The 23,364-nt window shown below is 44.2% G+C and overlaps 1 protein-coding gene across 6 annotated transcripts in view; it reads left to right on the top strand.

The window, feature by feature from the left end:
• Positions 1–23,364, top strand: part of fgfr3 (fibroblast growth factor receptor 3) — an 81,756-nt gene that overhangs the window by 50,968 nt on the left and 7,424 nt on the right. For 2 of the 6 annotated variants that reach the window (XM_056393077.1, XM_056393082.1), the window contains exons 6-15: positions 5,313–5,436; positions 5,652–5,842; positions 10,509–10,653; positions 13,193–13,365; positions 17,076–17,224; positions 17,568–17,689; positions 17,908–18,018; positions 18,111–18,301; positions 18,900–19,022; positions 19,701–19,771. In XM_056393077.1, coding sequence (XP_056249052.1) covers positions 5,313–5,436; positions 5,652–5,842; positions 10,509–10,653; positions 13,193–13,365; positions 17,076–17,224; positions 17,568–17,689; positions 17,908–18,018; positions 18,111–18,301; positions 18,900–19,022; positions 19,701–19,771 — 1,400 coding nt within the window. Of the gene's footprint in view, positions 1–5,312; positions 5,437–5,651; positions 5,843–10,508; positions 10,654–12,372; positions 12,518–13,192; positions 13,366–17,075; positions 17,225–17,567; positions 17,690–17,907; positions 18,019–18,110; positions 18,302–18,899; positions 19,023–19,700; positions 19,772–23,364 lie in introns of all 6 variants that reach the window. The other 4 variants (XM_056393076.1, XM_056393081.1, XM_056393079.1 and 1 more) reach the window with 3 other exon arrangements.

Raw genomic sequence — 23,364 nt, forward strand, 5'->3', positions numbered from 1 at the left:
GAAGCACTTTGTACGTCTATTGAAATGCGACACAGAGACACTAAACGTTGCGTTTGTTGAAACTAAATGAAACGGCTAATAGGATGTGCGGCTCGTTCGTAAAAATGGAAAAATAAAATTCCAGCGGGGGAGACGTGCCGGAGCATTGTGCGCCTTCCCAGACAACTGTGGCGCTCGGAGCCTCCTCCATTATGGACGGGCAGGGCCTAAAGGTTAAAGTTCACCTCTCTATTGAGCCATCAGATGGAGGTGGGGAGAGATGGGCGTGTCACCAGCCTATTGAGTCTTTGACAGCCAAAACCAATGCTGTTGTATGCTGCCACATATGGCCGAAGGGATTTTATTGTGCTCATGCTAAACTGCTGCGGCACAAGCGAGACAAAAGTTGACAATGTAATTATTGTGTTTCACCCCGTCCAGGTCGCTCAGCGCTTAACTGATTTTTCAATCCCTGTTTTGACAGGTTTCCAAGGCAGGGCCCTTAAACTGGCTCCACACTGTTACTTTTTAAGACTTTAAGCACTTTAAATCCTTGTTTTTCCAGTCCAGATTTTAACACAGCCTGGATTGTGAGTCCCTGCAGGCCACATAGGAATTTCTACACTTTGCAAGATTATTTTTGGACTCTTTTTAATTTAATACCTGCCGTGGTAATTCACTTTCCTCCCCTGTCGTTTCACCCAGGTATCAAAAGACTGATTATCCTATTTATTTGGTTTTCTGACCCATTTTCTTCTCTTTTGAACTTTCACACTTCCACTTTTACAATCTTCTCCTCTGTTTTGATGCAGTGGTGTGTAGAGCCAAGCCCAGTCAACAGCCCCACAAACTTTTGCCAGCTTTAATAGCAAGCCCTTCGGGCCGCTTCTATCTGTTTCCGCCTTCTCTGTGGGTCAAATTAGACGGTAGCACAGATCCGGGCCACTGGTCCGCTCTGACACAGTCATAAATTCTGGTAACTAGCCCCCGCTGGTTCTGACAGGGCTATTTTGCGAGGTGAAGACGGAGGGTTTGGACTATAAAGGGAGCAGCGCTTCCTGTGTTTTCTCAGACAACTGCCACACTGCAAAAAATGTCTGTATCTTTGCAAGTCACTTGATTTGGCAGTCGAGTCCTGAATTCTTGTTTTGATTAAAATAACTGAAGGAATCTGCCAGTAGGGTGAGGTAACTTCACTGTTTTCCATGGCAGACTCTGTAAGGCAAATATATCTTAAAATAAGGCAGATCACTTTATTTCTCCCAAGATATTTCATGCACAAACTGCTGAAATAAAAACAAATCCAACGTCACTGCTCTGTCCTCTTTCCCCTCGTGCATAGCCTCTGTATTTTGGTTAAAAGTCTCCTTCAGATGACACTTTTTGCAGTGTAAAACTCCCTGTCCATTCCCATGGCTTGTGCCCTTCTGTAGGTCCACGGCCAAAGCCCTAAAACCTTTAAAGCCTCGTATGACTCTAATGTAAGCTCCTTAATAATTTAATTCTGTTTGGAATCCGGCATGATTGGAATGGATGGGATTATCACGTTTCCTGACTAATGCTGCAGGTTCAACAGGGGTTAGCCAGTGTAACATGGTAATAAAAGCAAGTGGCATGTATGGAGAAAATAATTAAATGTGCCAAGGGGGGAAAAAAATGGAGGGAAATTAAAGTAGAAATGTCACTCAGGGCTTAGGATAACCATAAACAATGAATTCAGTGTGAGTGTGTGATGCCTTAGAAACCTGCTCTTATGAAACAGTCATTCACACTTTATGCAGCTATAAACAGTGAAACAGTATTTCAAACTGTTGCTGAATGTGCCACAGGTACAGGATAATGGTTCATGTTAAAACATAATGTAATAGTAGTGTAATTAGTGACTCAGTTAAAGGTGATTACATAATATTACTACAGCCCCTTTTCCACTGGTCAGAAAACCCGCTAACATCAGGCTTTTGTCAGCCATGGAAAATGGTACAATTGGCGTTCACACCCGGGTCAAATGACTCTGCAGTAGACGTGGGTTTTTATCGGCTCCGGCTGCGATCAACACTCGAGTGAACACGTTCATTTTTCACCCCGTTTCCTGCTGTAACATCTTTCAGAGCGCAGACGCTGTAAACACACCTGTCACCTGTCCAGCACGGTGCTGTTAAAACCCGGAGACACCGCAGCTGCTCTGCACTCAGTCGCCGAATTTTTAACCTGCTTATACCTGTTAACTTTGGTGTTAAAAGTTAAAGTTTTCTAACATGAGCAAACATTCACCGCCATAAGCTACTGGTCGTATCAGACCAAGTAAAGCAACAGTACAACAGCAAATCCCTCGAGTGTGTGAGCAGGAATATTTCTTCTTTTAAAAGGTTAAAAGTAAAAAAAAAAAAAAACAGACTCATTGTGAATTTTTCATTATAAAACTGCCATAAAAATAGGTAAATAATAATAACAATGTGAAATAATCAAAATCTCCAAAAACAAAGATACAAAACAAGACGTAAATCTGCACAGGTTATCAATCTCGTATCTCCAGTTTCAGATGAAGATTACATGTATCATATATCTGTGGACTGTGTCAAACATTCGTGTCTGATTGAGCTGAAACTAAACTGTGATTTATTTATTTTCTTCTTCAAAGTGACAAGATGCTTCAACAGCCGCTTTAAACGTGTAAAATCAGAGAATCTGCACAGTAACTACAGCTGTCAGATAAAGGAGGTAGAGGAGGGAAAAATAAAGTATTCGTCTCTTGAAACATAATAGAAAGAACAGAAAGTCCCCGTCTGAGATTAAAATACTTCAAAGTAACAGAAGCTCAACAGAAGTGCAGGACTAAAGCAGAGGTACTTTCCCTGGTTATTATGAAACGAGGACGTAAATAAAGGCCATAACTCTGATCTTGCTGTTTCTGTTGGTGGTCTTGGCCTCTGCTCGTTTGTGACTTCTGCTCGTATTCTGCCACCTTTTTTAACTTAACTCCTTGTGCACTGCAGTTTAGTTTAGTTGAGTTTTTTCTTCTTCTTCCCCCTCCTCTCTGCTCAGCGACCGCAGCACAAGGCGTCACTCATCTGCTCATGAGAGCAGCCATTGACTCCAGTTTGACTCCTCGGCTCTGAGAGGGGTAGACGGGGTGGAGCCAGCCGCTCTGAAAAACCATTTGCCAGCGTCGAGCAGGCAGCCTGGTCTATGTTACCATGCAACTGCAAAAAGCACACACAGGCATAATATTTACACTGTTACATTATTTTCCGCATGCGCCTCCAAGAGAGAGAGAGAGAGAGAGTCAAGGAGTGTATACTGTGAGACAGAGGGAGAAGGAGGAGGAGGAGGAGGAGGAGGAGTGTGATCCTCGACCTACAAATATATACATTGTGTGAATGGCTGGCCGGTTACCTAAACGCGTGGGGTTAAACGTTTGTGAAAACACTCAGCCCTCTCTGGGTCGGCACATTTTCCTACGCAGGTGATGTTAAGTGTTCCACCCTGAAAAGCCTCCTTGTTGACATCACCCGCTGCCGTCTTTAGTAATTCTGACCTCTTCTCGGAGGAGTTCACTTTGTGCTCGTCTCGCAGCAGCGGAGCAGTGAGCGGCAGCAGCGGCGGCGTCTGGAGCGCATGTTTCCACTTAAACTGCGCAGGGTCGTCCCTCTTGGCCCGCGGAGGCTTCTGCCTATCGATGCGTAGCAGGTTTCTCTGTTCTCGCCTCGCCGCGCGGAGCCCGCTCGCTCGCTCCGCCCTCTGAGCTTCTGAATCTGTCAAGTTAGTATCTGTCTGCTGCTGCCGCCATCCAGCCCACACCTGGTTTGAATTACTGCGCAAAATTTACCCTTCGACTCTCCAGGGATGGATTGCTTTTGACTGGCACAGTGGAACCAATTTCAGAGGTGCAAAAAAAAAAAAAAGAAGAAGAAGAAGAAATCCTGAATCACTGCAGAGAGAAGAGAAGAGAAGAGAAGAGAAGGCTTTGACTTCCCCCAGCTCTCTCTTCTTTATATCATCATTTCAATTAGTTTAACTGACACTGTGGTGTTCGGTTCTTAAGGCTCTTGCCATCATTGTTTAGCACCTTGTGAAGCCATTAGCGCTTTACCCCGTCCTATTTCTTCATGTCATCTTGCACAGTCTTAAAACATTATTCATTTGTTTGTGTTGTTTTTATTTATTTTTTTTTGCAAACTTCATTCTTTTCTTCCTCCATGGAAGAAGCAGCTGAGCTGGAGACAAGAAGGTGCAACTTTCTCCTCTTCTCCGCTGTCGTAATGTCGGGGGAAACTACCAACTTTCAACCTCCTCTTTGTTTCTGTTTTTCTCTCCTGTATTCATTGCAACTGTGTCCCGTCCAATTAGATCCCCAAGACTTCAAATATGAGCTCCCACACACACACACACACATTATGTCGGTTTCCTGTTTTCTATCTTCCCCCTCGGGCCGGTTAGCCGCAGGTTCTGGCACCTGTCTCTGTTCGCGGCATCTTGGACACCGTGACGCAGCTCCTCCCTCTTCATCTCTGCTCTGAGGCGAAGCAGGCAGTTGGAAATCTGTTCTTAGCTCACCACTGGTCCTTTTTGATATCTCTCGTATCTGCTTTGCAAAGCAACCAGAAGCTTTCCAACTCGCCACAACTCTTCTGTCGCCTGCTAGCATAAGCTAAACAAGGAAAATTTAAGCTTCAAGTTAGGCGACAGTCTCGCCCCGTGATACATGGTGCTGCGGGCACACAGAACTGTTTCCCATCAAGACGTTTACACCACGTCAGAAGATTGTTTTCTGCTAATCACGTCTGCTCTGCATCAAGCTGTATGCAATTAATGAAAGGAGCTTTGAGTTGTATTACTGTTTTAAATGTTTGCTCAAAAGGGGGTTTGCACCTCAGTAAACATGCCGCTGCACACGGCACGCTCTTGTTTACCATCCTGCCCGCTCTGCGATGTTTTATACCAGAGGATATCAAAGGAAGGAGCAGATCTGACTGCTCTCTCTGGACAGGGCGCTCACCCACTTCATTTGTACAAATAGAGGAAACGTCTGTTTGTGAGCCGGGAGTTTGTCTCTATTTGAGCTTTAGTTTGTGACTGGGCTGAATTTATATTCACACCTTAACTGCAATTTCTTCTTATTCTTCTTCTTCAGTTTTCTTGTGCAGGTGACAGGTGATCAATAAAGGCTGTCCTCACAAACAAGAATATATTAAATTAATCTTTTGTTGCTTGTCTATCAGGCCGACAAATGAGACCAAACTCCCCCTGACATTTCTTCAAATAGGTTCAGTATCGTGTGTTCTGACTCTTCCTCCCCTCCCTCCCTCCTCTCTGCCCCCCCCCCCCCCCCCCAGCTGAGACACCAGCAGTGGAGTCTGGTGATGGAGAGCGCCGTGCCATCAGACCGGGGAAACTACACCTGCGTGGTTGAGAACAAGTACGGCGCCATCACCCACACCTACCAGCTGGATGTGCTAGGTAAACACCACGGAAACATTTACTTTCACTTCTGCTTCTGTGTAAACAACGAATAAATTACCATTCACAAGTGGTTTAAAAAACCCCACAAGAGCTGTTGATTGGGGGAAAAAATGATTTTTTAAAACTACCTTTCCTGCAGCAAATCATTCCCATGCATGACTTGTGCTCATGACTCTGCACTCTCTCTCCCTCTCTCTCTCTCCCTCTCTCAGAGCGCTCCCCTCACAGGCCCATCCTTCAAGCGGGCCTGCCAGCCAATCAGACGGTGGAGGTGGGCAGCGACGTGGAGTTCCACTGTAAGGTCTACAGCGACGCCCAGCCGCACATCCAGTGGCTGAAACATATCGAGGTCAACGGCAGTCGCTACGGCCATGATGGCGTTCCCTACGTCAACATCCTGAAGGTGGGTGTGCTGCCTGACGCTCTGTTTCACATCTCTAATGAGTCAGTTTTGCCTGGAGTAGATTTCAGCCTACGATAATTTGACTCATAATTAATCTCTCCTAAATGTCTTATTTAATGAGTTTTTACAGTAGGTGGGTCTTCGGGGGCCCACAGGCTTTTTTTTTTTTTTTCACCGCAGCGTATAATTGACCAGCTCATTCCTCCGACTCTACACCTTCGTTACGGACTTTCTGCAGCGAACAGAAAAACGTACGCTCATTAACTTAATGATATCACTGTAAATCACAGTGCAGGTTCTGAAACGCGGCACCTGCACCGCTGCAGTTTCGACAAAACTCAAAGAGATGATACGCAGCAGCTTTTTTATTCCAGTGTTGGCCTGCGGGATGATCGGCAGCTGGTGAAGGTGGATCAAATTAAATGAAATCATAATTAAAGGTGGATTTGTGTTTATCCTTTCAGGTGTTCCAATTTTCTTTCTGTGGAAGCGTCCAACACAGGAACTGATTAATAGCTCAGGACATTTGTTATAAACCTGAAGTAATAATGCGGCTTTAATTATATATAATTAGGGCAGGAAAATAAACCAAATATATCAAATTACCAACATTATGAATCTGTTACCAGCCAAAATGGATTCATGTCTCTTCAGAGCATGTCTGTAAACAGCAGCTACAAAAACCAATGACATTTAATCAGGAGTACAGCTGACCAATGATTGAACATGCAGATGTATGAAAACATAATTATTGTTTTATTTATTATAATTGAGAAAGAATCTGATATTTTAGGTCATGTTATTCCAAATTAAATGTGTTCACATTTATTGAATTGACAGGAAACACAAGTAGAAGGTTTTCCCTGCAAATCTTAAAATCTACACTCATCTAACATTACTGAGATTCCTCTGACATCGCTTTCAGATCAACAATCTCTGCGTGAAGTTGAAAACACGAGCTGATCTGATGAAGCCTTTTAGCTCTTATGTCCACAGCCCTGATGACTAAATTTTTATCTTTACTTACAGATGAATGAAAACAACTGAACTCTTGAGGTTTCTAAGAGAAAGATAAAGGAAACAAACAGATAAAATAATACCTCATGACAAAAGCATAAATTCTTATTAAAGACGATCATTCGAAACCTTTTGATGCCAAACCTGCCACAGCGGCGATCCCACCTTAATGAAACTTGATGATGCATCTTGTTGCGTCATTGTTTGGGGATTAATTCTTCAGTTACACATCAAGTGAAATGCAGGACTGTCATAGGTGCTCTCTACCTGACTTGTATCTCCAGGTTAATTAGTCACTGATACTCTGAGTGTAAGCGTGTTTGGTTCAAACTGTTCACTTGTACTGTAAGTTTTGTGTTTGGTTTGTCTGCAGCCTTCTCGGTCGCTCCGATTCTGCATCTCGTTACAGTTTTTTTGTTTTTTTAAATGATTCTCAATCACAAGAGCTCCCTCGTGAGATAAAGGTTAAGTAAACGCAGCAGGGGAAGTGGTCAGATAATCTGAGGAGAGTTTGCTCCCGTTAAAGAGCAGCTCCTGGAGGTCTCTCTCTCCTCGCCTCCCCCAGGCAGCGGTGTTGGCGTTCAAGAATAGAGCAGAAAGCATTCCTCACCAAGAGAGGACAACACCCTAAACCCACTGTGAGGCGTGTTTTTTTTATTTGGGGTGAAGAGAGGAAGACTCCCATCGAAAAAAACCAAGAAGGCCCCTTGCTTTCTCGTTTGCCCCCCTCCCCCTTTTCTTTTTTTTTTTTCTGCCTCTAGAGAGAGCGAGGGAATAAAAACATCTGGTTTGGACTAAGTTAACTGCTGTGGTGGCGGCAGAGAGAGAGAGACGGGCTCTGTTAACCGCCGCTGCCGTCAGATGTGCTGCGTCGCGTGGTTTGGAGGAGGAGGAGAGAGGAAAGAGGGAAGAGGCACCCAAAAAAGCCATGGAAAAAATGAGTGGAGGAACACAAGGAAGGGCAAAGTCAGCAGGAAGAGAGAGAGAGAGAAAGAGAGAGAGAGAATGTGTGACAGAGTGGTGGGTGAAGATGGAGGGCAAGAGACTTATAGGGAATGAGTAAGGGGGGGAGGGTGAGAGAGGCAGGGAGACGAGAGAGAGAGAGGAGAGAGAAGAAAAGGGAGGGAGATAGAAACAGAGAGAGTGACAGGAGACCGACATGGAATATGTAACCCTGCTGACTTCATCTATTTCTTGGAGTGCTGGATTTTGTGATTTTAAATTTCAGTCAACTTTATTCAGCAGTGAGTTGAAAAATAATGATATCAAGACAGAAGAGTGTTCTCAGAATCTCAATGCCGCACCGCGCTGCATCGATGATGGATTATTTAGCAGTTCAGATTAATAACCATCATGAGTACGGCTCACGCTCATCTCCAGATTCGCCCATAACAAATTTTCAAATTATTTTTTTAATCATTTATTCGATAGAGAATTGAGTATATTTATATTATGACCAGTTGACAGTGATAGTTTCATTATTATTGTGGTTTCAGAAGGGTTTTACCCTCTTTTGCCCCACGATGCAATGGAGAAAAAGATCAATGAAAACACATGAAAAGTGATGTGACATTACAAAAAGCTCCACAACTTAAAGTACATTTAAAATACATTTATTCACTTTCTTGCCAAGAGTCAGATGAGAAGATTGTTACCACTCGCACATCTGCGCCGCGAATATGAAGCTACAACCAGCAGCCTGTTAGCTTAGCTTAGGGTAGTACAAACAAGATATGGCTACCGGCATCAAAGCTCACTGATTAAATGTTCCTTTAACGAGGGCTCAGCCACGTCCATTTAATATCTGTCTCAGTTTGTGTGTTGAGGCCGTCGTGTTCATGTGACAGAGTTTGATTCAGACCTCAGCAGAAACGTCTCCAGCTCTCACTTAGTAAGATTACAGTTACAGAAAAGGGACTCGAGCTCTGACTCAAACATGATATCAATAAGTTGCCGTCACATTTATTGTAACGAGGAGCCCGTCTGAAAGGAGAGAATATGGAAGTGTCAGAGGGAGAGAAAAAAGAGGGAAGATAGAGAGACGAGAAGGCGGGAGAAATGGAGAGAAAGAGGAGGAGAGAGACAGGCCAACAGAAAGAAAGAGAGGGGGCAAGCGAGCCTGTCAGCCCAGACCGCGGCTCCACGCTCTATTTTCGACTACCACATAATTGAAACAGTATTTACTGAGATCTGTGTGTGCCTCTCTCTCTCTCTCTCTCTCTCTCTCTCTCTCTCGCTCTGTCTCTCTTTCGGGCCCCACCACAGTTCATTCAAACTCTTTGCGACATCTCATGTGTGGTATATACTGTAGGAGTTAAATACAGCTGAGGGTGGGGGGGGGGTCATGCATGTTTTTTTTTTTTTCTGTTTGAGAAATGCCTGAATCACTCTTTTGATGCCTGGAAAAAGAGTTAACGATGAGCGACTCGCCCCGGCGTGGGGAGGGAGAGGGAGGCGTCTGGAGCCGGGCCCTGGATGTTCATTAAGCAACCATAAAACATGATATGTTTTCCCCCTTTATGTGCTTTGCCCGTTTAATTATTCATCAGCAGCTTCTCTACTGGAGAGCCCATCACAAGCAATGTGTGTGTGAGTGTGTGTTCATGCACGCAGCGTACACACTCTGGGAAGATTGACACACTGAAATGCCTTTAATATACCAATCGACAGCATGTGTTACTGTGTATGTAATGTACGGTGTGTATGAGTGTGTATGAGTGTGTGTGTGTGTGATCTTAAAGGTTTGACATTATGCTTTTAATCTCTCAGACATCCCGCTTCACTTGACGTGCAGTTTAAGTGTGTGTGTCTGTTTGTCCAGTTTTCCAAAGCAAAAGTAAAACAGTCAATTACCAGAAACATTCATTTTTTTACTTTATACGATACTTTTATATTTTGGAAAAACACTCATTCACTTGCATGTTGCATCTTAGATGAGAGGATTGACACCTCTCCAGTAAGTGTAGCGAGAGCCAATGGCGGTTATCTTAGTTTAGCATAAAGTCCAAAATTAATAAAATAAACCTACCAGCCTTTTACAAAGTTCACTGGTTAACAAGGTAAATCTCACTCGTTTAATCTGTACTCAATACAGAAATGAAACAACATTGTTTTGGTTTTTACATGATATAAGCTAAGCTAATAGCATTCAGGCTCTAGCTAGCTCCATGCATTATGTAATTCCCAAAAAATAAAAACAATTTCCTGAATCAAACAAGTGTTAGCAGTGAGAAGTAGTCAAGAAGAAGAAAAGTGAAGAGGATAAACATTGGTTAAGCCTACACCTGAAAGTGAAAGAAAAGAAAGGTGGAAAGAAAGAGCGATATACAAGTAACAGAGCGTTTCCTCTGCTTAGTTCATCCATTTCTATTGTACATATATAAGTTTCTATATATTGTGTATTCTACTGTATTATGGCCCTTATACTGTGACAACCACATATGACATGAAAAGAAAACTGTACCTAAGTGTCCACTGAGTGTAGGATGATAAAAGGAAAATATAGGAATGTAAGTAAAGTTGCAGTTTGTCACCTGCTTGCAGTATATGAGTGTATGTGTGTTTGTTGTCCAGGTCGTGTTCTCTTCATGTGTTCCTGCCGGAATTTGTTGTAAAGGCCTCACTGTGCCTCTCAATTTTCCTTTTACAGAGTGTGGTCAGTAAACACACTGAGGCCCACAGTAAGTTGAAACTGTCCAACGTGACAGAGAAAGACGCTGGGAAGTTCTGGTGTCGCGCCTCAAACTTTGTAGGCAAGTCAGAAAACGCTTTCTGGCTTAAGGTGCACAAAGCAGGTAAATCCTGAGCGACCTTCACATCTGATTCTCTGCTGTGTCTCCTCCTCTCTGCAGGGCTCCTCTTGGTTGTGGGTTTTATTGGCTTACTGGCTTGCTAACAGGACCAACACACACGCATGCACACACACAAACACACACATACACATACACATCTGAGTTTAAATGCTCACATTGTGTTAGCTAGTAGGTATCATCCATTTTAACACCTAGCGCCACTTTGTCTTCCTTCCCGATCAATAACAAAGCACAATATCACACCTTTAATTACTGCAACGACTTCAGAAGCCTCAACCTCGCTCTCCCACAAACCAGCTTTGCACACAAACACTCACACACACACACACACACACACACACACACACACACACACACACTCACACTCACACTCACACTCATAAAAGCACACGTAAAACCTCCCACTAGCCCAACACACACACAGACTGGCATTGATTTCCCCGGGAGTGCATTCTCCAGCTGTATTAATGTGCTTTTATATGAAAGCATGCAGTAGGACTGTGATTCATGGCTAGGTCTGGATGTCACTGTTCATTACTGAGGCCTCAGGAGCCAGAGTCCCCCACCCCATCCCCTCCAGAGCCACATCAGATGCTGGATTTGAAACAGTCTCCCCTACTGGTCATCACACCAACCATTAGTCAAAGGGGAAAAGCCACAACTGCAGCAGTGCTCCTTTTTGAGTAATTTCAAGGTTATTTAGAAGAAACCATAGTGAATCTTTAGGGTATTGCAAAGTTGTTTTTATCAAATTGATTGTAAGTTTGTTCAGCTGAAACAACAGGAAAATGTGTACTATTCCCATTGATCTTCATATGAATATGATTTATTTATGGTTTATTTGAATTTATTTAAATAAAAAAAAAAAACAAAGGACCCAGAATCGATCCTTGAGGCACCCCCAGAAGAAAAAAACTTCAAGGTCAAAAGATACAAATAGCTTTCTGTTGAATATACAGCCAAAAAACATGTTTGAAGCATGTGAAGAAAAAAAAAAAAATTTCTCATTGTCAACATTTGCCGCCGTCACACCCGTGCGGTGCCATTATTTCTGCAGACAAGATATTGCGGTGGAAGGATCTGCTTTGCTTTAGCATCAGGAAAACTTTGCACTGGTTCAATTTAAACTCACAGTTACTGATGTAAGTGACAGAAAACTTTCCCATGATCAAAATCTCCCATCTTATCAGGTCCTTTTTGTCTGTCTCTGATCTTTGCATTGTGAATATTTCAACCTTCAACTACTCTGGTTCCAGAGATGAATGCCAGTATCTTAAAAGTGGATATATTAAGGCAGATCATGGCACTAGAATGGAGAAAATGAGCCACGATTCTATAAAATCCTTGTTAAATTCTCATGAACTTACCACACTGGCACATTTGAAACCTTTTTTTGTTGGGAAATTATGACTTTAAGAGTTAAATAACAGTCCACAGTTTACAGTTTACAGTTTTGCCTGTGGCCTTAAGTTGAACCAACAAGCTTCTTTTCGCAACAGGGTGACGGTGCTGCTTTGGTGTTTTCAGGTGTTGGTGGTGGGACTGTCAGCAGCAGAAACACAACACTGCTGACACCTTCAGATCCTCAGTCCTGTCCTTTTCCCTCCAGGGTGTATTTGGTGTTTCTTCTAAGAAGCTTTGGGCTCATGATATCTCTTCTTTCTCTCCTCCTCCATCTTATACCTCTCTCATCCTCCACAGACGGCTGGTATTAACACTACAGATAAGGAGCTAGAGGTTCTTCTCTTGACCAATGTGTCTTTTGAGGATGCGGGCGAGTACACTTGTCTGGCAGGGAACTCTATCGGCTATGCTTACCACTCTGCTTGGCTGACGGTGCTTCCAGGTATATTCCTCCTCTCTCTGTGGACTCTTATCATCCATCTCTAACATCTCAAATGTCATATAAACTCCATACAACTGTGATTGTCCCTGTACTTTTTTTCTACAGTTTCATGTTTTGCTCAGTAGCACAATATTTAACAGTCATTTTCAAACCCAATTATCGCAGATTGATACTTGTTAACTCGTTTTTATGTGTGTTGAAACTGTATCATCATCCCTTTAATTTAACGAACCGAACGTGCAATCCATCCTCCGTCGAAAAGAAGAAAGTTTTAATCAGAGCAGATCGTCTGTTTAAATGTCTCAAGGCTACAAGGCAATTTCAAGACATTTATGTGTTCAGCATTCAACACGATAATTACCTCTCTGGGGAGGAGCATATCACAGGTGCAATTACCTGCTGCAGGATAAATCTACAAGTTGATTACTGTGCATGCATACTTTCAGTATACAAAGCCAAGTTTGTGATCTGTTTCTGTTTTGATTTAGAGATTTTATCTCATGAAAACTGCTTCCTAGAATCCGTCCAGGTGAAACGTGCTACTGAGAAAAGCAATACCTGTTTGATGTGAATCCGATGTGCGCACTGTGCGTGACTGACGTCCTGTGCATGTGTGCGTGTGTGTGTGTGTGTGTGTGTGTTTGTTTGTGCGTCTACCTCCTCCTCCCAAACCAGTGAGCCCGGAGAAGGAGGACTACTACGCCGACATCCTCATCTACCTGACGGGCTGCGTGCTCTTCATCCTCGCCGTGGTCATCGTCGTCCTCTGCCGCATGAGGATGACCAATCAGAAGACGCTGCCCACGCCTCCCGTGCAAAAGCTCTCAAAGTTCCCCCTCAAGAGACAGGTAACAGAAAGTAGATACAAGATTCGTACAAGACTTTCCCTCTTTTTCTCTCTACCTGTCTGTTCAGTTTGAACAATCGTAGCCGAACGTCATGCAGCTGATGTTGGTAAAATAATACTGTGTTGAAAATGTCAAAAAAAAACAAAGAACTGCACCTGTAATCCCTGAGATACTTTATTAAGCAGTTTTTTAATTAATCAGCATGTCAGCAAACTCAGTTGGCTTCCCCAGGAGGTTTAGAGACATTACAGGGTTTACCAGGAGTCCTTGAATTCCTGGAAAACTTCCAGAGGTGTATTCAAGACGGACAAAACCGGGGTTGAGACATATCAAGAACTTATTTAGTAAATTAACTGCATCAGATGCTGTTTTTCACCAAAGCAAATAGAAGAGCAGCAGAAATTTAGTTTATTTTGAAAAACAACCCCAACAGTCAAGTAGGGACAAACATTATTGACTCAGGAAAGAACTTGAAATTAGTTCTGGAGAGTCATGGAAAAACAGTGTAATAGTTGTGCATCAGTGCCACAAGGAGAACCCTGCTAAAGAGTTTATATTTGCAATATCAGTCTGTTGAACTTCTATAACTTTCAAAGAAGAATGGCGCAGAGGATCAGACTCACGCAGGACGGAGTGTCAATAAATACAGGAGGTTATTGTACGTCTGTCTGTCGAGGATCTCTCTCCTGTCCTGCTGCTTTGGTGACTTAGGGCGGACACTGGAAGGCATCACACCGGTGACATGTGTTCACATTTATCTTGGAGCAGATTCAGCTCAGGGATATTTATGCCCTCCTGTGACTGTCAGTGTTAGTTTTAGATTTCACTCTCTGTGTAACACACACTCACCCCTCAACTGTTTGGAGAGAAACATTAAGTGGAGCAGCTGCCTCGGCACGGCCCGCAGTCTGCAGGGCTCTTCACGTCATTGTCTCTCAGGGCCGTGTTCAAGGCGAACCTCCTTGGTCGAGTCTGAGCCGGATCCAAGACCGGCTTCAGACAGGATGCAGACCAAGCCGAGACAAACCAATCGACTGAAAGGATTGAGGATTAAAGGAATAGTTGTGACATTTTGGAAGATACAATTATTTGAATGAACATGAAGCTGGAGCCAGCAGCTGGTTAGGTTGGCTTAGCTTAGCTTAGCTTAGCTTAGCAAAAAGACTGGAAACACGGGGAAGCAGCTGCCTACAAACAACAACTCTGTAAAGCTCACTAATTAACACGTTATTTAAGCAATATCACACGAGAGTGAGTGATGTTGTATTGGATATCAGCACGGCTGTGATTCGGTCACAGGTGCGAGGCCTTGCTGCTTTGTCCACACCTTACCTCAGGTGTGCCCTGAAGTACCCAGGCTTCTTCCCTTCATCCTCTTCTGACAACCAGACATCATTTCATTCAAACGTCATTTCTGGAAATATTTTCTTCTTTGCAAAGTTTGTTACAATCAAACATAGATGACAACCGTTATTGTTTCGCTGATTAACGGTTAATAGAATACCTGTTAAGCGGAGTGATACATGTAGTGAGAAGTCCCAGTGCTGTTATACTCGTCCAATCAAATTACTTGGTTAGAACTAACTGTTGCATAAATTGAATTTATTTAAAGAGGAGAAGTTTTGGTTTGACCTTCAGACAGAGCCAGGCTTTCGGTCTTTATGCTAAGCTAAACTAAGCTAAGTTGAGTCAATATCCATCAATGTTTAGAGCAAGTCTGAGTCAAAACAAGAGCAAGAAGCAGAGATGTCGAAGAAAGGAAAAAAGTTTTTCTAAAGGCCAGACTCGAGTACCTTCCCTTATCCAGCCTTTCTTTCTCCACACTAATGAATTTGCCCTCTCCTTCATCTTCCCCTCTCTTCACTCCACTTTACTCCCATTAAAAGACTTCTATCTGAGCTCCTGAGCCTCCATTTCTTTTCTTATTACTTCTCTGTCTTATATAATCTTCAGAAAACCATCAGGCGGTGCAGCGTGGCTTCACTCCTTTTTGTTCTTGTAGTATTTGTGCACAGCGTGCAGGGCTGTACACCTTGCGATCGGACGCTCTGGATGTTGCGCTGATGTGAAACGTCTGAAATGCAGATGAGTTTGTGATTATCCGTCCTGCCCCACACCCTGCTGGCCTCCCGCTGTGAGCAGGACACAGCTGCTGTGTGGCCGTTCTGTGAGAGCTCCGGCTTCATAATTGAAGGGTTGAGCTCGTCAAAATGCAAAAACCCGCATTTTTAGGAAACTGTTGTTTGAAAGTCGTATAATTCAGTTCTTGTAAAACAAGACTTTTAAAGCTAAAGTTAGCATTTAAGCTGGACAAAGCAAAGTTGTTTTTTTTTTGTAAACAGTCCTTGTTAGTTAAACGCAGCGTTGTTAAGTTATATCAGGTAGAAACTAGATGCTCTAATTGTAGCTTCTGAATCTCCTTCATATACATGCTCTTATAAGGAAGTGCAGGGAAAGATCTTATTGCATTTTTCTGTAATCTTCGCTTCGTTTTTGTAAAGCTAATCTCCTGGTTCTCTCCTTTCATAACTCTGAGTAAATCTCCCATAAACCTCCTGGCATGTTCTATCAGATATTACTTTCATGCCTCTGAAATTGTGGTCGGGGTTGTTTTTGTTTTTTTTTTTAGCTTCACAGCGTTTTTCTCATTTTCCTCCAGTTGAGAAGTTGAGGAGGGAAGTCTGGTAAGTGGACATGTTTGTTTCAGGACCCGACCTGAAGGGGCCGAGCTGGCAGACTCTGACACAAACAGATTCATCAAAAGCCGGGCCGGAGCCATCAGCCCCCCCCCCCCCTCCCACCCCCCCCACCCCCCACACTCCCCCCCAGCACTCAGATAAATGGTGTGAGGATGTCGGGCCCACGGGCTCGGTGGCAGGACCGCCGGTCTGGAAATGGAGCTGGCTGATGGATAGAGACGTCCATCCCACCTCGCCACTCGCCCCCCTCCCCCCTCCTCCCCTCCCCCCACCTCTGCATCCTCCTTCATTCGTCTTTGTTACCGCCTGCTTCCTCCTGCGCGCAGCCATCGGCCGGCTGTTTGTAAAAGTCACTGCCGGTGTCAGGAGTCAGGCTGTTTTTCAGAGAAACTCTGAGCGGCTGAAAGCTCTGACGCTGCTCCTGAGATGTGTGATGTTTGCGGCTGATTGTTGCCAAAAAATTCTTCATCTTGAGAAGTTATTCGATCGCTTTATTTATACCGAAGTTCAAACCAAGTTTAACTGAAGGCAGCTTTGAATTTTAGAAGTGAAAATACTTTTTCTGTCCAAGCCACAGCTTGAACGTTTTCAGCATCTTACAAGAAAATGTTCATTTGAATTATATTTTCAGTTTCAGATCAAAAACCAATCAGCCGTTTTAAGATTTTGACAAGTCATCAGAAATTATATTTGAAGATGAATTTGTTTTCTTTAGAGGAGTTCCACTTTAGGAGTTTTTCCCTAAATCATTTTGACTTAAATTTTGTGCAGATGAATATTTTAGTTCTCTTGGTAAAACTGTCTTTACAGTAAAATGAGATCGTAACTCAGAGAGCAAGATGAAGGCTGGAGCCCAGAGTGAGAAGCTTTGTTATAGAGTGCTGCAGGAATGAGTCCTAAAACCAGGAAATGAGCATTTTAGCACCTTTCAGTTTCCCTCTGTCTCTTTGTTTAAACTCCCATCAGCTCGTCCTTTTCAGAGACTATAACAGTTTGTCTTTTGCACCCAAGCAGGTGTCCTTGGATTCCAACTCCTCCATGAACTCCAACACGCCGCTGGTCAGGATCGCCCGCCTGTCCTCCAGCGACGGACCGATGCTGGCCAACGTTTCAGAGCTGGAGCTGCCGTCTGACCCCAAATGGGAATTTCCCCGCACACGGTGAGAAGAAATATTCCTGCAGATCTACATTCATCACTGACGTTTAAAAGCCTGTCAGAAGAAAAAACAAAACAAAGCAAAAAAAAAAAAAAAAAAACATGGTGTGAGCTGTGGCTTTTTTCACGCTGCCAAGCAACATATTTCAGAATTGACAGATACTGCGCCGTTGTCCTTGTACCGTGATGTGCTGTGAAAACACGAGAGCCATCAATACGTCAAGGTCGCCGTGACACCTGCCTGCACACTTATTGTACTTGGCAAAACAAATCAGCCTCATTCAGAAATCTAATTCACAGAGGAAAAAAAAGCTCCAAGCTCTGAAGTGGTCTTACTTTTGTTTCAGGTTAACTCTGGGTAAACCTCTGGGCGAGGGCTGCTTCGGTCAGGTGGTGATGGCCGAGGCCGTCGGCATCGACAAGGAGAAGCCCAACAAGCCGCTCACTGTGGCTGTGAAAATGCTGAAAGGTTAGTGACTGTGGAGCCTGCGCTACAGGAATTAATGCACAACCTTGGCGGTGACAGCCAAGCGAGTTTTCTGTGATTTCCTGAAGGAAATCAGCAGCATTGTGTCCTTCCCGCTCACTTTCTCTCACGCCTTCCTGTACATAGTAATTTACGTGGTTTGTTTCTCTACAAATGAAGCTCTTCATTAATTCTCCGGATCTGCTTTTTGTTTGTCCCAGATGACGCCACAGATAAAGATTTGTCAGACCTGGTGTCGGAGATGGAGATGATGAAGATGATCGGAAAACACAAAAACATTATCAACCTGCTGGGAGCGTGCACGCAGGACGGTGAGGCCCCGGTGCAGCGCAGACGAGATGATGAAGTCAGTAATTAACAGTGAGTCGCGACGGTGACGCTGTGATTTATGTTTTGCGCGCAGGTCCTCTGTACGTCCTGGTGGAGTACGCCTCTAAAGGCAACCTGAGGGAGTACCTGCGGGCGCGGCGGCCACCCGGCATGGACTACTCCTTCGACACCTGTAAAATCCCCGACGAGCAGCTCACCTTCAAAGACCTGGTGTCCTGCGCGTACCAGGTCGCCCGAGGCATGGAGTACCTCGCCTCGCAGAAGGTCAGCCGTTACGACGCTGAAGTGCACGTGCACTGTCCTGATTTACTGAGCTGAGCCTCTGTGTGTGTGTGTGTGTGTGTGTGTGTGTGTGTGTGTGTGTGTGTGTGTGTGTGTGTGTGTGTGTGTGTGTGTGTGGATGTTTGTAGAATCAGCAGCTGTCCTCACAGCTTCAGCTTCAACTCAAAGGGTTAATGTGTGTACAGTGAGATTTGTTTTATTTTTTATTATAAAGCAAGTCGACGTTCTGTATTAATGCTGAGAGGAGAGGCTCCTCTCTTCTGATTGGCTCACCGACCTGTTGTTGTTACTAGAGCTACAGAGAGAAGCCTGAGAGAGGAGATGTGAAACTAATAATAGTCTAAATGTGGAGAATTCACAGATTAATCTTTGCAGTGTTAAAATGAATTTAAAGAGTCAGGACTGAAAGAAAAGTTTTACTCTCAATTTTCAGTCATTAAAGTCAGAATGAGGTTTTCTGTTTGGAGTAAAGGTCAATATTCAAGTTAGAGGAGAGTAAGTGAAAGTTATCAGTGTGTGTGTGTGTGTGTGTGTGTGTGTTGTGGATGTGCCTTTGATGCCTTTGTACTTCTTCCTTCAGTGTATCCACAGAGACCTGGCGGCCCGAAACGTCCTTGTGACGGAGGACAACGTTATGAAGATCGCAGACTTCGGTCTCGCCAGAGACGTGCACAATATAGACTACTACAAAAAGACCACGAACGTGAGTCTCAGCGCATCAGTTTTCTCACTCAGACAACTGGCAAACAGTTTCAGACTTTCACTTGCATCAAATGGCGTCATTGACGAGAGCAGGATCATTTTGCCTTTTCTACAGAGAAATAGTAACTTCAGTTTCTCATTCTTGAAAATGAGATTCTGTCAGTGTCACAGTCGGGTCAGAGGAGGAAAACTAGATCATACTGCTCAACTCTTCTAGGCCTCGACACTTTGATACTGATGTTATGACAATGTGAGGATGACTTCAACCTGTCAGAAGGTTTTTACACACAAGAAAAAGGAAATTAAACACACGAGTCACATGAATTTGATGCCCAGAGTTCAGTTTACTGAGACAGAACAGTCAGAAAAACAAAACCCGTATTCAAGGCGGGAAAGAGAGCGTCAGCAGGATTAACAATAACCAAGAGATGTGATATTTGTGATTGTCCTTGAATCTTTAATACATTTTCATGACAGTAATGAAGCCTTTAGAGCTGCATACAGTAATTATACACACACACACACACACACTTTATACCTGGTGAATTAATGTGGTGCTGAAGTTCAGGTGTCAGGAGCAGGTTGAAGTCTGAGCATGTGGGTCCAGTGTTGTACTGTGGGCTGTGTACAGAATGGTTCTGCTGACCGAAGCGGTTCTGCTGTGCCTCTGTTGTTGCAGGGTCGTCTGCCCGTGAAATGGATGGCTCCGGAGGCTCTGTTCGACCGGGTCTACACGCACCAGAGCGACGTGTGAGTTTGCACAGACCGACGGCCACATGCCGACTGTCCGCTCATGTGGAGCTGCTGCGCACCGGAGGAATCCGGGTGTTGAAATATCGTGACTGAGCGCGTTAGCATCAAACGCTCGAGTTTGTGCGTGTGAATATGGAATCATAGCTTTCCCTCTCCAAATATCTCCCGCTCCCGCCGTCATCTGCGCTCTCTTGATAATCCTGAGCTTCTTGTGTATCAGTGGCTGCACATTCCTCGCCGCGTTTGTTCTCTAATCTCCCGACACGACATCAGAGAGAGACAGAAAAACACAACGAAGCCCCGTCATCTCACTGTTGTTTTATCAGTGTAAATCCAACCTGGCCCAGAACAGAAGGAGATAAGAGGGTCAGTGGATTTATCACCAGGTGCTCCCTCGCGGGGTTTTTCCACAACTATTCAAAGGAATCGCAGCAGCGGAGACGAACGCACCTTTTACCACCTCTGATTGCTCCCGTGTTGGCTGTGATCAGGAGGAGAGAGGCGCGTTTAGGCGAGGAGGTCACAAAGTCAATCTGTCTTGCGGTAGCTGTACCCCCCCCCCCTAGACAGCTCCTCGCCCCCCTGCCGGCTGCAGCCAGACGCCGTGTCCCCAGCACAGCCATCCAAGCCAAACACGGGACCCTGTCAACACTGGCTCGCAGTGTGATTACACGAGACTGGGAACTGGCCGAGAGGAGAATCAGCCCGCTCTGTTATTTCAGCAGGTCTGGATTACAGAGTCAATCCTCCTGCCAGACCTCCTCCTCCCTTTATACAGTAGTCGCTCCGCAGCCAGTTTACTCTCACACACCCCGGGGGACTTTGACTTTTGACCTGTGATGGTTTTTCATGAAACAGATTACGCTCAAACAGACGAGGGGGGGGGGGGACTATTAAACACATTAAAGCAAATTGGACACGACCAAACGGCAAGAGACTGAATATAAGGAAAGTGTTGCGTGCAGCAGCTCGCACACACAAGCACAACTGACGCCACAGATCATGCATCGGGTTCACACGTGTTTCAGCTTCACAAACATTCACAGCTCTGAGGCAGAACTGGCAGCGACAACGCTCAGGATTTATACAGTTTCACACACTCGGAGCGGAGAAGCAGTTCACCTAGAAGCAACATGTCGATCAAGTAATATAGGCTTGAATTCACAGTTTTAAAGGTGTTTTTGATTATAAAGCAAAACTACATTAAGATTGAGGTTCTTAAAACCACAATTATATTTTCATATGGATCAAAATTTCAAATAAAACAGAGGAAAAGTGTATATATGGGACCTTTAAACTCATATTGACGACATTGACCATTTAGTTCTTCAGCCAGTGGGTGTTTCCTGTTGCCGATATCATGGAGGTTGCCGAGGTGTCAGTCTATACAAAACTAATCTGACTGCAACTTTAGAGCGACGCACTAATCTGGTAAAAGCAGGAAATAATATTGGTGTGTTGTTGTTTTTCGAAGCAAGTGAGGAAGTTATTTGTTGTATAAAGATTTTTAAAAAACACAATTGAGTTCTTCTAAAAACTTCAGCGAGGATAAAACTTTTCTGATTGGTGTTTGACCTCTTCTGTCCGGACACGTTGCTCGTCAGTGAAGTGTTTCCTGATCACCAGGGAAACGTTTCATATGATTAGCTGACAGAAAAGCCGAACAGACAAACACGTGTGTTCATTTAGACTCGTGAAAAAGAAATCACAAGAGAGTGAAACAGCAGAGTGCTGTTGGCCTTAGAAAACCCCACGTCAACCCCACCCCCCACCCTCATACACTGTGCATCTACATCTCAGGCTCGGGCATCACAGTAATGTTGGCCTTCGTTCTCATTCTCATTCTGTCAGCTCTTGTTGCCGCAGGTGCCAATGAAAAATTAAGTGTTTACATCTTTATTGCCTGCTCCTAATAGGAGCCTAATAGCCTGTGAATGTTCATCCCTGACAACTTGCAGTGAATATAAACTGACTGAGCCTGTGACTCTGTTTCCTCTTCTCTCTGCTGATTCCTGCAGTCGTCCCTGAGACGCTCCTGAACCCAGTCTGACCCCAAAGACATGATGTGTTTTGTGTCCAGAACACAATGATGTTAATGAGTCAGTTAGAGCTCTGTTCGGTGTGGGTGGTTAGTCTCAGCCGCAGCTCTGTCTTCAGTTGCTGTTTTTGATGTCTCTCTTTCACCACAGTCCTCCTTTAGTCTCCGGTCTCTCTCTGTGTTTGGATAGTGGACTAACTGGCCCGGCCAGTAGCGCCTGTTCTTCACCCTCTGGACCGGAGCGTGGATAATTAGATTAAGCCCACAGTGAGAGGAGGGGTCTGATCCCGATTCACTGGACGAACAGCAGAACAATCCTACGCTGGGTTAATAGACCGCCCGTTATCTGATTACCTCCCCTCATTTTTTAAACCTTTAGGAATAATGCAGCAGTTCACCAGAGCTGTTGCCACGGCGAGAGAAAGGAGGAGAGATGAAGGTTTAGAGCCACGAGAGTTTCCGACTGGACGGACCAGTTTAATACGTTGTTAATATGTTTTTCTCTCACTGTAGGTCAGAACATGTTTTCAACCACGTTCAACCATCAAATCAAAGAGAACATGATAAAAACCTCAGTCAACCTGTGGCTTGGCAGGTTTTAAACATGGATCATATGAGAGTCGTACACAAAGTTAGCGAAAAGTTTTCTACAATGCGACGGCGCCGTTTTCGCATTTTTCCAGATCGGTGCGAACGTGGCTCATCGGCCTAGATTCAAGGATGCAGACAGGAATGTCTTCATTAAACTGATGAATAGCTGATTTACTGCTGATACACACTGGGCTTTTTGCAGTCAAGGTCAGTCGTGTTTGAAGTGGCAAATGTGTATAATTTATCGGTGCAGCTCGTTACATCTGTGCAAAACAAGATAAAATAAAGATAAAACTGCTCATATTCTATATTTCTGTTATTGTTAAATCTCACAACAAGACCAAAAGCAGCAGTGAAGGTCTCCCACCTCCTGCCTGGCGTATCTCATTCCTCTGAGCCGTCCCGCTCCACTGTTGTCCGGAAACTATTAAAAACACGTCAGTGAGCTGCACTCTTACTCTGGGTGACATGTTCCTTCATTACGATCAACACGGGCACTGTAGTTTATTTAGACTCAATCCTGCCGCCTCTAATACCCACAGAGTGTCACGTCTGTATTAATCTGCTGCTGAAAATAGGCGCCAGTAAATGCACCATTTCCCGCTGTTTGAGTCATTTCTGCTTAAAACTCCAGATCCCAGCTGTTTGAGGAAATTACTGAGGTTCTTGTAAATATTTATCTCTTCAGTAGAAACCGATGGGCTTGAAGTTACGACATCTCGAGAAACAGACTAACACAGTGTTTGTTCTGGTCTTTTCAAGGCATTTGTTTACAATATAGAAAAGTATAGAAGGATAGAAACCACAAGTTCTGCTTCATCTGATCAGAGACTGTCGGATCGCGTTTCTTCCCTCAGCTCATCTCCGTATCTATTAACGTCCTCCCGTTTCTTTCTTACTTTGAGATTTCGCTTGTCTCCTCTCTGGCTTGAGGGGAGAGATTTAGACTTTTACAGATATT

Source organism: Seriola aureovittata, chromosome 13 (genome assembly GCF_021018895.1).
Source record: "Seriola aureovittata isolate HTS-2021-v1 ecotype China chromosome 13, ASM2101889v1, whole genome shotgun sequence".
Classification (NCBI taxonomy): Eukaryota; Metazoa; Chordata; class Actinopteri; order Carangiformes; family Carangidae; genus Seriola; species Seriola aureovittata.